This window comes from Papilio machaon, chromosome 9 (assembly GCF_912999745.1).
Source record: "Papilio machaon chromosome 9, ilPapMach1.1, whole genome shotgun sequence".
Classification (NCBI taxonomy): Eukaryota; Metazoa; Arthropoda; class Insecta; order Lepidoptera; family Papilionidae; genus Papilio; species Papilio machaon.
Genome location: NC_059994.1, coordinates 4,386,359 through 4,403,771, shown reverse-complemented (window position 1 = coordinate 4,403,771; position 17,413 = coordinate 4,386,359). Strand labels below are relative to the sequence as shown.

The following is a 17,413-nucleotide window of genomic DNA, read 5'->3' as shown; positions in this document are numbered from 1 at the left end:
TCTCGACTCTTTCTTTATATGGTGACCGATAAAAGATAAAACATTTGTGTAAAGGTGCCCAGGAAATTATGTAATATTAAATCGTATGAATGATGGACCGGAGCTCATTGTAAATACAACATTACACAATATTAAAGTGTAGCTCAGTCGAACGCGGATATAAGGAACCACTTTCCCTACTACTAAATTCAGCAAACATTAGTCAACCTTTGCTTTACCGACAATTGTAGCTATGCTTATTTGCGAACAGAAAGTTGTGATACTAAAAGGAAACCAGAGAATTTTACATTACCTTGTTCACAATTTGTAAGTATTAGAAAATCTATATATATATAAAAAAAGTCGTGTTAGTTACACTATTTATAACTCAAGAACAGCTGAATCGATTTGACTGAAAATTGGTGGGCAGGTAGCTTAGAACCAGGAAACGGACATAGGATAATTTTTACCCCGTTTTCTATTTTTTATTCCGCACGGACGGAGTCGCGGGTAAAAGCTAGTGTATTATAAAATCGGTAATACAGCGTCAAGAAATAAATTGATTTTTCTTCCGGCTATATATATATTCATAACTCTGAACATCCTTTCATCTCTTAAACCTTATCAATATATGTGGATTCTATTTTGATTTCTTTTTTCCTTTTGAATTTATAAAGGCATATAATACAGAAGCATTTTCAAACACAATGGCAAATATTATGAGTACACAACACAATTAATTAGAAGATTGTTATAAAAAAACAAACAATGAGGAGTCAAAAGTGTGAGTGGAAGATTTGAAATAAATTCACAAAGCACAATTAGCACTCCAAGCTGTGCGAACTATATTAATGATTCCTCTAACTTAACACGGAAGCTTATAACTGATTTCTCTCTAACACTGAATTTAGGGGTAATCACACGAAACAGAATCTCTATTAAACAATATTATGTATAATAATCAGCTAAGATATAGGAATAACACCCTCAAGTCTAGACTGTTTTAATATTGATTGATCTTTGCCAACTTATAATAATGCTGCTTGTAAGCAATATTTCGATACAATACTTTTTCTATCTTTGACATCAAATTAAAAACTAATCAATTCGAATCTGGCATCCTACATAGTGGAAAATATTTGCCAAAAATTTACTTCTTTCTACGGTAGTGTTTGAGTCAATATTTATGTCTGCAAAGCAAAAGACGGTACGGTGCCGAAGGGAGGGTGAAATCGATTGTTCGAGCCCGCCCCTGCCACTGCGACAAGGGGAACTGTCAAGGGTAGCTTTGCACGAAGAACGTACTTACGTAGTACTATACATATAAATTCAAGAATAAAATCTTAACTTTCGCCAACAAGACGTTGAAAGAGAATCTAATGAATAGAATTTATTCAAAATACACGCTTGCTATTTCACGACGATTTTTTCATGTCAAAGTGGACTTGGAAGACTGAACGTGTTAAGTGAATAAAAATTTTCTTCAATAACTGGATAGTTTAATCTCTGGAATGATATATTTTGTATTGTAAAATATTTACAATTTTGCAACTTTATCTTCAATGTTATATACATTTTGAAAAATCTAAAACGTACAAATGATTCCGATTATGAAAATGCTTACAATATAGCGCACATAGTTACCATGCGCTTAAAAGCAACATTTAAAACCACTTACAAACGACTGAACAGATTATAATGGAATAAGGAATAATCGGTTACAAATGAGGCGATGTCCGAGCCACCTTGCTTCGAAGCTATTGTGTAAGAATAACAATAGACTGCAATAAGTTTTCAACAAACTACGTTCGTTAAGTACGAACAATGGGTACGGCCGTTGAGTAAATCATAAACCGTCTGCGATATCAATGCTTCTGAGACTTCAACATACACTTCCTTCCTCTGTGACAATACCTTGTTTAAAAACGTATCACCATCTATATTTAATATACAGCTTGTCAACCGTCATCCTGTCACTATACATTTGAAATTAATTAGTAAACATTACAAAATTATGAAAATGAATTTGGTTTGGTATTAAGATTCAAATTACATCGAAAGATATATTGCTATATATAAGTATATATCTATACATTAATATATTTACATAGCTAAATAAATACATACAGGCTATGTAATAAAAACATATTAAAACAAGTACATTTTTTGCAAGCATGTCAAAATATATTAAGCACAAAAAGAAAAAAGTGTACAATTTATATTTCCGAAAGTCGAAAAACTTGTTGAGTATTTCCAAAGTTTGTACTACATTGTTAATAAGTACACAGAATCATATTGAAAAGGGACATATCTTTGAAATGACTAATTCAAAAATAATCCAAAATAGACGACACATTACATACTTGATATATTTATTGCTAGATAAGTACTATCTACCACAAATTGTTATGAGAATTATTTTCTTATGTTATATATTTACATAAGCATATGTCTAGCAACTCAATTTGAGTCAACGTGAGTCATTGTCGTGAACTCGTTTACGTCCTCATAAAATTGATATAAAATCACAGGGATAAAGCCAAGACTAGAAAATGCAATAAATAAAAAAAAAGCTTGACGTATTAAGTTGTTATTTCACTAGTCAATAATTTCCATGACACTACAATTTTTGAACTAAACTAAAATCGAACGGCGTGTCGGTGGCACTGAAAGTGTTAAAATTCTTCAAGTTACTAGCTAATGATATAAAAACAATAACTTACTAATATTAGAAATGCTAATGTTTAGATGTATGTATGTATTGTATGTATGGTTTGTTTGAAGGTATCTCCGGAATGGCTTAAAGAATCTTGATAAATTTTCGTACAGATGTAGAACATAGTCTGGAAGAACATATAGGGTACTTATTAAGGTTTTTTTTTAATTATCGCGGACGGAGTCGGGGACAACAGCTTGTCTTTATATAAACTATAAATAATAGTGGAGATTTGAATAATTCAAAGACTTTCATAATGATCTACAAAAGTATTTAACATTAGCATTTAAATGACTAAAGCCGCCGAGACTTTTGTGAATGATTGAATACATTTTTAAATATTAATTAATATGAGACAGAATGAGTAACAAAACAGAAAGTCTTTTGTTCGTAATTAATTACTCAAAAGCAAGTTGTAGTTAATATTTTTACTTCATGAATATTTCTTTCGTAGAATAAACAAACCGAATACCATAAAACCTAAAGGTGGTTCTTACTCACACTTTACACTACACTTTTCGCTCTTCTTCTTCAAAAAAGACCTAATTGAGTTATCTTACATTGATAAAAATTTTATTTCTCATGTCGACGACCGAAAATGTGCCGGTTTTCAAATTTGATAATACTTTCATATTGAATCGTTTTGTATCGTTTTATCAATTTGTGAGATAAAATTTACACGCATAATAACATTTTGCGAATCGCTCAAAATATCTTAAGAAAAAGTTCGAAGGTAAACAACAATAGGCAGTTACAATCGGATAAGTTAAGCAAGTGCCCTTCAAGCAACCGTTCATTAAGTAATCATTGTTGATCAATACGATTGTGCGACGAAATAATGATTTCTATTCTCAGACTTTTAATTAACGAAAAAGTTTACCAAAACATTTAATGTAAAATTGTTGGTAAAGTTAACGAGAACATACTGTTGAAAAAGTAATGGAATTTACATCATTGGTTTAATTCAACTTACTCTCATTACCCGATATTAGAGTGGATACTAATTACTTTCAGACTTATATATATTTTGAAGACATCCAAGCCTCAAATATCTTCGGAGCTCTTGACTAAGGAGATATGGCGTCAAAAAGGTTTTTATTTTGTACACTATCAACATAAACATTGAAAAAAAAAAGTTAGAATCAACGGTTCCATATGTTGGCTATAATTTGTGTTTTATTGCATTCATGATCGTGATGAAACAGCGCCCGGCCTCGGCCGCCTCAATTACACCAATGAAACAACGACGGTTGTCCCGTCATCGCAATTTAAAACATTTTAACTTATACATAGCTACATAACACAGTTAAATTCAAAAGAAATTTAACGGTACAATGAATAAAGGTGGATTATTCACAAGAAATAAGTGAAACATAGAAAATCGTAATATTGAAGTTACTCATATTTGGATGGTGCACTTATCAAATATCAAGTAATACCGCCCAGTTGTAAAAAATAATTCTTTGTTGTTTAAAAAGAAGGCCAATAATTTGCGTCACAGTGTCAAGGAAATCGGCGCAATATAACGACATATTACTGAACTGAAATATTTTATAGAGCACGTTTTCTGATAATGCTTGCATTACTAATTATTGTTTAAAATAATATGTTTATTAGGGTACAGTTCTGCAGTTTGTCATATTATGTAGTTTCATTTGCTTGGCAAGATTGTGTCCATTGCAACTAAAGCCTTAACCGTGTATTGATAATATTATCGTTTCATAACTTGCTGCATTGCGTATATTAAATAACAGTTAAAGACGAATCAGACAATAATCCACACTAAAAAAAGTTTAATTCAATGCAATTTTAAATGCATCCGGCTGAATCCAAGTCGTCATCGCAGTAAGTACAAGTCTACCCTTGTTCAATTTAAATTAACAATAGGTTTTGTATTTTACCGTCATAACCCATACAAATTATGCCATATTTGATTATAATGGGCATTTTAAAGAATTTTAATCATTTTTATTCTTATAGGAATTCATAATTACCATTTGGGCGAAAATCTGTAAATGTCTTGATCCGCATTTTCGTTTCGCAATGTATCCTTTTTGATCGTTCGATTTAATTCAAGCACTATCTGTTCATATCAGATATATTCATCACTTAACACTTCAACACCTTGGGGAACACTTCACATTTTGAGTCGGGAATAAATAAATAAATTCAGAAAGGATACAAGGTACTAAGAATTTTTAACAACCACTTTTCACATTGTTTTTGCACGTGACAAACACAAGTAAAGACACTGCAAAGAGAAAATGACGGGATTAAAATTAAAATTTGTCGGGCTACGTATCGCTTGATTTGACAGCTGCGAGCGCGCTATCCCGAATTCCCGATCCGAATATCGGGGTGCCGGTCCGCGTGAACGAACACGGCGCGCTAGAGAGGGACGCACAATCCAAAGCAATGAAATTAGGCGCACATGGAGGGGAACACCGGGAACGTGACGTAAATAGAACAGGACAATCTAACGTATACTACGGCTAGAGCGCATTAGAATTTTGATCCTTTATGTTTAATAATTTTATTTTTTAACCAACACATTATACTGAAGAAAATTATTATAAAGCACTTTCCTTGGTCATGGATGACTAAGATTCCATTAAACACAAAAGATAAAAATCACAAACACGCTTTATTAATTTTAAAACATTTAGTTTGGCAAATCAAGCGATACAACACATTTATGTACACATATTATTTTGATAAGTAATAAGATAAAACTGACGTTGTTAATCGGATCAGGAACACACCACCGCCGTATAAACGTCAAACGCGCAGGCGCAGCGCTCGTTACTGACGTACGCATGCGCCGCAAACTTCACTGCGCTTAACGTCACCCGCCACGTTAAATAAAAAATGCATTTTTGGAGGGTGGATAAACTTTAGTGTTTTATAATTCGTATTTTACTTTAATTTCATTTTAAAAAAGATTATTAAAAGAGAGATAAAAGCATAAACAGAGTTTAATTTAATCTTAAACATTCATATTTCAAATTGGAGGGGTAGATTACAGATTTTGTCACCTGTTTTTGCGAAATTATACAATTAATGAATTGCATTAATTATTTAATTTATTAAAAAAGCTAAACTGCCATACAATTGACATTTATTTACTTAGGACAACAATTTGTGTAAGTCTGAGTTTTATCTCATAAGACCTATGCCAAAGGATATCGTTATCTCTGTTTTCTTAAGAATAAATGAGAAAGATGACAAGAGGTTTTTGTACATATGTTTCGGCAGTGGAAACTCATGATTTAGTGAAATAAGCATGTAGCGGTACATTTGCCAACTTCAGCTATCATGCCGGTCAATGACCTCTAACTTAAATGAAACCGTGTGAACAACATGAATTGCTTTAATTATCACCTTCTCGTCATTGTTGCTAAAATAATTGAAAATGGTAATAAAAACTAATCTAATTAATCTTTGGACTTGACAAGAGGTATCTAAAACTTAGTAACACCTCAGATTGGAATACATTTTTAACGTAATTGTGAACAATGACATTAAAAAGCGGAAGTAGTAAATATAATGCAAAGATATATCTTTTACTAGATATCATCAAGGTAAGACGAAGGTGATATTACAAGGTACAACATTTTAAGTCTGTTTTATATTGTAATTAATAAAAAAGATTCTAGAATATTCATCATCATCAGCTCACTATACGTCCCCACCGAGGGGCTCGGAGCCTACCCCAATTTTTTAGGGGTGACTAGGCCATAGTCAACCACGCTGGCCAAGTGCGGGTTGGTTGACTTCACACATATCATTGAATTTCTTCTCAGATATGTGCAGGTTGCATCACGATGTTTTCCTTCACCGTAAGAAGAAGAATCTAGAATATTAACCACATTCAAACATTTTAATCACCCTTAGTCTTCCCTCGGATAGTCATATTCTAATTCGGGATTCATTGTTTAAACAAAACACAATTACAAGGATTAAAGCGAAAAAATATTACTTTACTTTTCTAATCTGTGTTTCGGTTGCATAGGTTGACGTTTTCACTAAACAGAAACTATACGAATAGATAACGTAAAATCACTGGCGTCACGATTCCGATACGTTGATAAACGTATCAACGTATAACAATTACGTAAATATTAGACACATCCTTATAATTCATAGAATTTATGAAAATGTCTAACTAGAAATTGTTCTAATAAGAACCATAAAACTAGTCTAGTGGACAAGTGATGTAAGTGCAATATAATCGTAAGAGTTATCTTCTCTGGATGGTCTTACTGAACTGATATCACTCGTTCATCTTACTAATATTATAAATGCGAAAGTTTACATGGATGGAACTTAACGGATCATCAGCCATACTTCTTACCGTATATGTAAATTTATTGTGTTAATTAGCTATTCTGTAGTTTCACTAAAGTATGATTTCCTTGAATTTATTCAGTTTCATTAATCTGATTGTTCGCTTACTGCCATCTAGTGTCATGCTTAATAAATAATTAAGTATCGATGACGTATCGATTATTTCTCGTTTGTGTTGATGTTAAACCAAGTTGCCAAGTTATTAAACTAGATGGCGCGTTATAAAATATTACAATCAAAATATATCCGTTAAAAGACTCTTTCTTTTGTTTTTTAAAGTGATTAAATTAAAACTTTAGTAGTAATATTTATGTAAAATCGCTAGTAAATAATACAAATATATTAATAATAAATACCTTTGCACTTTCTTTTGAAATGTTTCTGATTTTGGTTCTTCCTAATTTTTGGCACGGGATTGTCACTGGTATTATCATTATTTCTTGTTAGATCATAAATTTTTGATAACACACACAACACTAATCCAATCATTTTTGCCTGAAATTTTGCCAATTCTTATCAACAGTCCGATTTATCAATAACTATCAAGCTTTTTTCCTTCTTCTTCTAATTTTCACTTGAAACACTTGCTTTTTTATTCCCTGAATAATATCACGATCCACTGTATTCCGATAAATTTTATAACAACACTCCGAGGTCAACATAACCTTTTAAACTGGACACAACACTTTTCAATACTATTAAGCTAGACTCTGATAGCTGATAGTTACCTTGTTATGTTTACAGATGTGTCGCTGTTTATCTTTAGGTTATCGGCAATAAAATGACACCGTCTTGCACTCTAGAAACGATATAATAACTGCGTAGGTGAATCTTGAATAGCACTGCGCTCAGGGGGCCTTGGAATTATTTTCTTAATAAGGCTAAAAATATATGCCACACGCGGTAAAGCATTTTTTATAATGTCAATGTCAAAGGCAAGTTGATAAGAAATCACGAGTGAAATTGAACCTTGAGCGATATGGACACAGAGATTTTAATTCAAGGTGCTTACTTGGAAATAATTATTGAGTGTGTTGACTTCACTGTAACGGAGTTGTGATTCTATTAAAGGGCTATTGGGGAATGATTGGACGTGCATCGCTCAGGAAGCGAACACCCGATGCATAGCGGTAACTTACTATAAGGAATGAAGAGTCATGTTACGTGCATCTTTTTATGCTTTATGAATTTAAAACTGTTAAGTTAGAAAGTAACTCACGAATGTAACTTAATTCAAAACAGTAATACATACATGTGTTATTTTTCAATTATACTTCAACAAGATCAAGGGTTATGAAATCTTTTATTATTCTAAATTTTAAGAAAATAGGAAGAAGCAAGTTCCGATTCGAACTCCACTCCAAACGTATTACGCCATTTAGATTTACACTAAGCGGTTATAAACAAGGCCTACATTATAAAAAAATGTGTTATATAGAAAAATATACTAATAACTATGCGTTCTAGATATTAATGTGCAATTCATATGTATGTACGTACATAATAGTTGCATTCGCAATATTTGAACCCACGTAAGAGCCTTCTATTGCACTGAGGTCGCCGCCTACTGCATTACACACAGCAACTAATAATCCTGTCAATTTAACATACTACGACATAAATATCATCATCATCATTAGCCTTTATTTGCCTGGACATGATGTTTTACACAGTCTCATTAATTTCACAATCCGTATCTCCATTTTTGACTTAAGTATTTTCACATCTTTTCTCGTTTTTGTACTATGTTGCCACTACTTAAGTGCAATGAGCACTTATGTAAAACTACTAGCGTCACTGAAGTCTTTTATATGTAAGGTCTTATTTTTTGTATACGAAAGAAGTCACAATGTCAGCGCCATCTATCTAAAAGATGAGATATCAATACCATCATGGCGATGGCAACTTAAGTTCATGTAAACCGCTTACTCGTCCTCCTTTTATAAAAATAAACACTTATATATTTTTTCCGTTGTTCAATATAAGTCTTTGATAAGATACAAGACAAGTATTTTATATCTAATGATATCGATAACAGTGGAGGCTACGATCTTTTGCAACAGGACTCTAATTAAAATTCTAAGATATTAGGCAAAAGTTGTTAATTATTCAATCCAATTTAACCCAAAAAAACTGACAAGTCGTTTTGAGTTATTTACTTGGGCATATAAGGATTGTTATCACATTAACATCTCTAACTAGTTCATATAACTATTTTAGAAACACATTTTTCTAATCTCTTGGGGGACGTCATCCCAGGTCCCTGCATCCCTTGATGACACTTATGAAAAAAATAATTTTAATTAAAAATGATCTATGTTTAAATCCACAATAGTCTTTCAAAAATGTCGAATTAAAACGCGACACGTCCGGAAAAGTCGGATGTAATTTAATGAAACGTTTGTAATTATCTGTAATGGCCATGTACGTGAGCGTCAAGGTTTTAATTACTTGTCACAAGCTTCTAATATCTCTTAAGGCAATGAAACCTTGTCTGACTGCGTTCGTAGGAACTTGTAATCGTTTATCGTGACATCCGCAACGCCTTACTTAAACTTGAATTAACTTGATTAACACAAAACACGAAAGACAATTAGTTCTTAAGAGTTTCTAAGCTGCAAGGGGTTTTGTATGAGATTAGGTACCTAATTATTATTTAGAGTATGATGCGTATAGTTAATATTTATATTTCTTTCATTATATACTACATTATAAACATTACACGATGGCACAGTTTAATTAAAATAACTTAAGAGTAACCTAGCAGAATTATAAATCTAAAATCCTATGACTTACTACTAACTTAATTGTTACTTAATTATGCTTATATCTGTATGATGAACTCAAAAATATATTATTAAACTTTCACACTTACCCAACATCCTACTGACTTCCTTTTCAGTCATAGTCGTCGTCGATGTCTTTCATGGCGTGATATCTGTATCAAAAAAAATAATATGATAATTTATTGGAAACTAGCTTTTTACCGCGACATTGTCCGCGCGGAATTAAAAAAACTGAATTAGTAGACTATGGATTCTTCCAGACTATGTGCTACATCGATGCCAAATTTCATCGAGATACATTTAAACTTTTCCATTTATGATGTTATTAAGATTTATTATAAGAGTTTCACAGATTCAATCTTATTTGTTTATGTATTTCTGTAAACAAAAAATATTTTTAACTAAGACAAGTTAAATTCGATGTTGTTATGATTTAATTTGAAGTGCTTTATAGATAAAAAAGAGTTAAGTTTTAGAAGCTTTTGTATAACTTAACTTTGTGTTCTTTTGTAATAAAGATAAAAAACTGGTGATCTTATATGTGTTTCGAATATAACATAATTTTAACTTTCATTTTCGATTTGTAGTTACAAGATGTAAAAAAGTATTTTTTTTTACTTTTACCAAATGTTAGTACTTACGCAAAAATTTTACAAATGGCATTAGTACTATTTTAAATGTTATATCTCCGTTATTAAGGTAAGTAATTTTCGATATGCATAGGTAATTTATGATGGTTTACATTATTTCATTTGAGACTATGTTTTAAATCATTTCAGTTTATTAAGATTTTAAAAATACGAAAGTTGGTTAAAACGTGTACCTACCTAAATACGAGGACATTAATATTTTGCTCTTGAACTTTTACCTACATTTTCAAGTAACATCACTTTCCTTATCGATAATTTGTAAAAACTTCCTGTTGCGCAGATTGAATATTCTCGATTTTACCACAATATTGACTGAACTTAAACCTGGTATGTGGATTCCAAAAGTTGACAATCATTTTCACTAGATTAAGTTGGAAAATAAAATAAAATATAAATATTGGAACATGTAGTTGGAAAAAAAAACACGCGTCTATTTGGAACAAAAAGGTAATTACTTAGATCGTGAACGATTCTAATGTTGGCGTTATGGTCTTGTTACAGAATTGAAACTAAAGTGCTGTTACGTAACTTAACTGAAAGTATGGTTTTATTAATCAAACTTTCGTTAACGACGATCGCGAAAAAGAATTGAATTTCGAACTGTGCCTGATAGAATAAAGTCACGCAACTTTATAATTTAGTAAACATTTCGTATATTGTAAAGATTCTGAATTTTGTAAGAACACAGGAACATTTAAATTTCTAGGACAGTAAGAATTTACAACAGTAACAATTTAAACGAACGAATGACTATCAATATTATTGCAATTGTTACATGGGAAAAATAAAGGAGAAAAAACTTAGTCCGTCTTGAATTTTATTCTTAACTATGTTTTATTTTAAAAACATCAATATTTAAGGAACAATTTGAAATTTTTAAAGATAGATATTGTAATTTTAAGGCAACAAAAATAAATTACTCTTAATTTTTAACAAATAGGTACATAATTCAAGTAACAGTTCCATAGCTTTGCAAAAAACTTATGAATTTCAAAAGGCTCTCTAGTGAAACTCTACAAAAATAACTAAAAACCAATGAACTGAAATTGTGAAAATGTTGTGCCACTCAATGGAATTGCGATCTTAAGTAATCAATAATGCTGACGGAATGTAGTGGTGTCGCAAAAACACGAATAACTCGTACCACTATAGAAATAAGCTTTAAAATTACTAATTCATGTTGCTTAAGTAATTAAATAACTTAAAAGAAGTTATTTTCTATGAAATTATTTTGCTTATTTATATTACGTTCTAATAAATCTAATGTAACACTATATTACCTGAATTTGAAGCTGCTTACTCGAAAAACACCAAAATTACTACACAGAACTACAAATTATAATCACAGGCACTAAATAAAACGAACAGAACTGTATAACATTACACTTATTATATATAAATTAGTGAATGAAACAGTCATAGTTTACACTTAGAATAATTTTTGGTTTTCTTTCGGTTTATTTGATTGTTAATTTTAAAGATTTTTTGGTTCGCCGTGAAGGCATCACAGCGAGGGTTGAAGACGTGCCGCGGAAGTGCACGACCGTCACCGACTATAGCCGAATGCAAATACCGATCAGGGCCGCACTATGAATGTTCTTAATTTGAAAATTATAAATTACAACATGTTAGCTAATTGTAAAATTTTCACATCAAATAACAGAAATAGAAATAAAGATATGAAAGTTTAACCTTAATAGAAAATTATCCAAAATTAATTCTGTACTATTCAAATCAACAATCCGACTCTGTTCATCCCCGCAATACGGCCGTAGCCTTACCGTGACGCCATGTTTTTCACGCATGCGCTTCAATTTTCCACCATAGAACATCGCTGAACTTTTAACATACTTTCCCATAGTAACTTTCTGTGTTGCCACATAGAAAAATAAATTAATTTCAAACATCAATTTATTCTTTATTAAGGCCTTACGACGTAATATCATTTTCTAATTATTTTAATTAATAACAATTTCCTAAGGACAAATGCGTATAATAATTTTTTAGCTATGTTGCGCGCGCAGGTCAGTGCCCATGTCCTACTCTAAGCACATTGACAGTGCAGGGGGTGGGGAAGGAGTAGGGATCGATAGAGTGACGTCATATCAGTGACGGTCTGTTAGGTCGGAAGAACTGGCTCACGCTCTCATGAAAAGATCTTTATTTTAGCGGAAATATAAGCTGCTATTTTATACTGACGAGCTGTATGAGCTTATGAATGAAAGCTATTGAACGTAAAGGAATATTAATAACATATGATCATAGTTAAGTAGTAAGTTATAGTACGCAACTGGAACTGTCTATGAGTATTACTTAACAATAGCTGAAACTCGTATAACTAGAATTTGTGTTATACAAAGCGAAAAAGTGATACTTTATACAATATCGTTATGTTTATGTCACAAGCTTAAAATCTATAGAAAGCGTCTCCTGGAATTTTTATTCAACCTCTGAATAGAGTCTAATTATATCTTGGCTTTAATAATAAGGAGCTTACGATGAAGGTTCATAATTTGTAATTGGTGCAATTGAATCGGTCATTTCAAAAACCTCATAAGTCACAAAATTATAATTTTTCAGAAATCAATAAAAACTGTTTCATACACAAACAAATGAGTTTTGAAGAGCTTCTTTATGGTTAATTTAGTATTCGAGGGGTAAAAAATTAAAATAGCGTATAATCTTTTCGCTTTATTAATAGAAATAATGAAAAAAACCTGATAAACAGTTCTTGACTTATGTTGTTTTAGCGAGAAATAGGTTTAGTGGTATATAATTTAACCAAAAAAATTGTAGTAATCATATTTTTTATTGCTTGTAATTAAGAATTACACTTAAAAATAATCTTATTAATATTTCACATGTATTAATTTGTCATGTTTTAATATCTTTATGGTACATAGTCATATTCTCCATCATTCTCATCTGGATTATCTTCAACATTTGCAGTTGGCCAGCTAAAAATGTTGTTATAAAATGGCATATGCTCTTCTGGAATGCTATCTTGAACTAGTTTTAAATAGTCTATTTTATTTTTATTGATGGGCACTTTCAAATTATAGGCTTTCGTTGATGGAAGTGAAACAGAAGTTGTTATTTTCTTCAATAATGAGAATGAATGTTCAATCAATCCATCAATATATTCCTCGGCTATGATAGTTCCTTTTCGATCTGAATCATATGAAAAACTCATGTATGTCGAAGGTGCAAAAGACTTTTTCTGGTCCTTTGGGACTTTTTTTCCATTAGATTCAGTTGACAAACATTTTTTTTGTACAAATTTGGCCACCATTTCTTATATTCTAAAACATCTTCAGTTTTTAGCTCTATAACTGTGAATGTTGAGCTGGAGTTCGAAACCAAATCAATGTATTCTCTTGGGACGTAGATACGATCATGCTTCCGAACTTTTTTTTTATGACTCCAAAATCACGGTCATTTGGTAAGAAGGAGTGACCACTTATGGGAAAATACTGATAAACTACCTTTGAAAAACCATTTTCTGTAAAAAAGCATGTTGGAAAAAATGTTGACTTAAGTGGTTTTTGAAATGACCGATTCAATTGATGAGGATACTTTTGTAGAAATATTGAATTTACCTCTACTAAATTCAAAAGAAAAACATCTGAACGCAATAAAACATTTTCGAAAGAGATAAAGCAAAAGAAAATGAAAACCTTACTTATGTTAGTTTCAATTGTATTCTTGGATATTTTTATCTTTTTTTCGTTATTGTATAAAAACAGTGACAAATAACAACATATCAATTGGAGCGTGGCACACTAGTACATTCTACAAGGTCGGCGACTTGCCCCATAAGGAGCAGGCATTCAATGGTAATGCCTGACGGAGCGCATGCACGACGCACAAGCCAACTATACTTTGACGTAATACGAGCCAAAAAAGTTGGTAATACGTATGTGAATTTTGATTTAGGTCTAGATTATAAAAAGCATATTCAGCACAACACAGATGAATACTTCATCGCATATATTTGAATAATTTTATGAAATACTAGCGGTCATTCGCGAATTCGTCAGCTCAGATTAAAAAAAAGTAGGCTATAATATGCCTGCGTGCATTAGCTACCTTTGCGTCAAAATCGGTCCAGCCGTTCCGGAGATTACCCGGAACAAACGCGGCTAAGCGAACGGACTACAGAGAGATAAAAACTTTAAGAAATAGTTTTTCGCTATGGTTTATACATAACGAGTACGAAATACTTTTTTTTTTCGATATTATATGTAATTTATTAACAAAACTCCAATTTTATTAACATGTGTAGATTTAAAGTTATAAAGCAACCATTTTTGAGGGAAAATAGTTCGTAGGGACGAAGTTGATTATAATTATGGTTGATTATGTTCGTAATATTTTTCAAAAATATAATACACTTAAATGAAAAATAAAAATAATATTAGGTACTTTGATTCAGTTATAAAAACTTACTTAATTGTATCGATATTCCAAAACACTATAACTTAATAACACTAACAACAACACAAAAATTTCACTTTCAATATTTTCTGTTGATAAACTTTGAACACAGACAGCTGCAAATATTTCCAGTCGACTGAATTAAGAACGTGCTGAAAGACTTTGAAATTAATTCAGTTAATTTTCCGCGAAAATCTTCCGTAGCTGCACATACATAGAGATTAGTTTACGAAAACCTAACCGCGTCTAAAAACTGGCAACCGAAAACACGTTTTGTACAAACTGATAGCAATAATTAATACGAATGAGCAATTGTTAATTGAGTTTAACCTACATGCATGTTGTATCCATTTTATACAACATTCAAACTTTGGTATAAATTCCTATCAAACTTACAATAAAATCTACAAATTAAAAAAAAAGTAAATATTCAGTATTAATTAAAATTGATATTTAGAACGAAAATTAAAAAAAATGAATTTTCGAAACACACGTCAATTACAAATCGAAATACATTCAAATTTAGAAATGGAACATTCACAACAACAACACTAGGTAATTAAAAAAACAAAACGAGTTAGTTTTGGGCTAAAGATTACTAAGACACACGGAATTAAGATCAATTCGTAATTATTACTCGATCACGTAATGGAAGCGTACCGATTCGCGCGTACCGAACACCAAACAAGATCCTCAACTGTTTTATTTTAGAGCTCAGTCGCGGCGCCGGCCGTGAAAACGATACAAAGGTGCAAGTGAGTATATAGCACGTTGAGACACGCTGACAAAACTACAATGTCGTTCGTTGACTGCGATTGAATGCTCCATATATCTCACTAGTTCCTTACCTATTACCACTTTGTTATATTGACAACTGAACAGAACAATTATTCACGGAAATTGTAACAGTGTTGTATGATTAATGTTCAGTCTCATTGTATTTATTCCAACCATGTTACGAGTGTTAAAGAGGAATATAGAGTCCCGTGTTGCTGAATTTGAACTTAGTGCTCAGTTATAGTATTTTTAAACCATATAGAACATAATACAGAAATTAGTGTAGATATATATATTGTATATATATCAATGTATGTCATTTACATAGTCATGTATATATCAAACCAGCATCAGTAAGGCTCCAGCTATAGTTATTTTGATCTCATTTTTACGCTGATAATAGCATCATTCAACTATAGAACTTTTAAAAGTATTGGAACGTAGTTCCTTATCGCGCGTTGTGAAAGGGGGCTAGACGGAAAAAATTCTTACGAAAAGTTGTCACGACACTTTTTGCTATATCACCATGGCAACGACGTGATAATATATAACGAAAATTCATAGAAATAAAATGTACTTCTTGTGAAGACTTAAGTTTTTTATGCATAGAAAAAACATTGGTTCCTTCACTAATTAATTGAAACTTCGTTTCATCCGGGTGTCCCTTGACACCTCTCAAGTTTTTTTTAATTATTTTTTTTACTATATTTCAAGTGCAATGTCCTCTACAAGAAGCGAAAGTTGTCACGAATGATTGTGAATTTTGAATTCGAATAGATTTTGACGTTAAAATCAAATGGCGAACTTTTGTAGTAATTTGAATAGTAGTAGATGTTTTTAAAGAAAATAAAAACAGAATGGATTTAATAATATTACTAGATTACTTACTTAGCAGATATGTTTATAACTCGAATCTTACAAAATGCTTTAGAAACCAAAAATAAAAAGCACCGGGCAGTGTGGTCCTGTCATATTAATTATAGAAAACTTTATTCGATGTTAATCACGCATTTAAAATATGCGAATTTTAGCAGATAATAGACCATTTTATAGATATTATGTAAAAATACTAATTATAGTAAAAAATCAAGAAATATATATATATCACTATCAAGAATTGAATAAAATCCGTATAAACATCTCTTTGAATCTATAATGTAAACAGAAGTTTCAATTTACTTATGATGCAATATAACGTCTAAAACTTCAAATTATTAACCTTGGTTTCCACTACAATAAGTGTACTAACATCTTATATTAAGACGATAAAGTCTTTTAAACATGCCTTGTAAAGTCAACAGGGTTAGAAGACAATATTCACACGAGACACAGATAGTCATGAACGGTTATTTACAGCTTTAATCTTATTACGAAGAAAGTAAATATTTTTGATGGGCAAATTAATTATATAATTATCATATATTAAATAATAAATATTTGTCGACTGGCTCGGTAGGAGGCGCTGTGGCGAGTGTGAGTTGTATCACGTCCTCACTTGCAGTCGTTACTAGTAAAAGATAACATATATAATCGTTCCGATATATAATCTAATATAAAGGGAACTTACCAGTTTAAAGGACAAGTAAATATAATAAAAGTAAATATAAACATGACTTATGCCTTTTTATCGATATAGGTAGTGCCATAAATTATAATCATAAATAATCAAGAAATCTATCTATTTAGTTATTAAATCTAATACTTTACTGTAAAGCAAACAA

The 17,413-nt window shown here is 31.3% G+C and overlaps 1 protein-coding gene across 7 annotated transcripts in view; it reads right to left on the bottom strand.

The window, feature by feature from the left end:
• The window catches only part of LOC106718534, a 70,738-nt gene extending 55,678 nt beyond the window's left edge, over positions 1-15,060 (bottom strand). For 4 of the 7 annotated variants that reach the window (XM_014512664.2, XM_045679398.1, XM_045679396.1 and 1 more), the window contains exons 1-2: positions 5,433-5,522; positions 4,690-4,946 (exon numbers count right to left, since the gene is read on the bottom strand). In XM_014512664.2, coding sequence (XP_014368150.2) covers positions 4,690-4,726 — 37 coding nt within the window. In that variant the 5' untranslated portion in view covers positions 4,727-4,946; positions 5,433-5,522. Of the gene's footprint in view, positions 1-4,689; positions 5,072-5,432; positions 5,523-9,917; positions 9,981-11,758; positions 11,883-14,927 lie in introns of those variants that run through there. The other 3 variants (XM_014512688.2, XM_014512681.2, XM_045679394.1) reach the window with 3 other exon arrangements.
• Between the last annotated feature and the right edge of the window lie 2,353 nt (positions 15,061-17,413).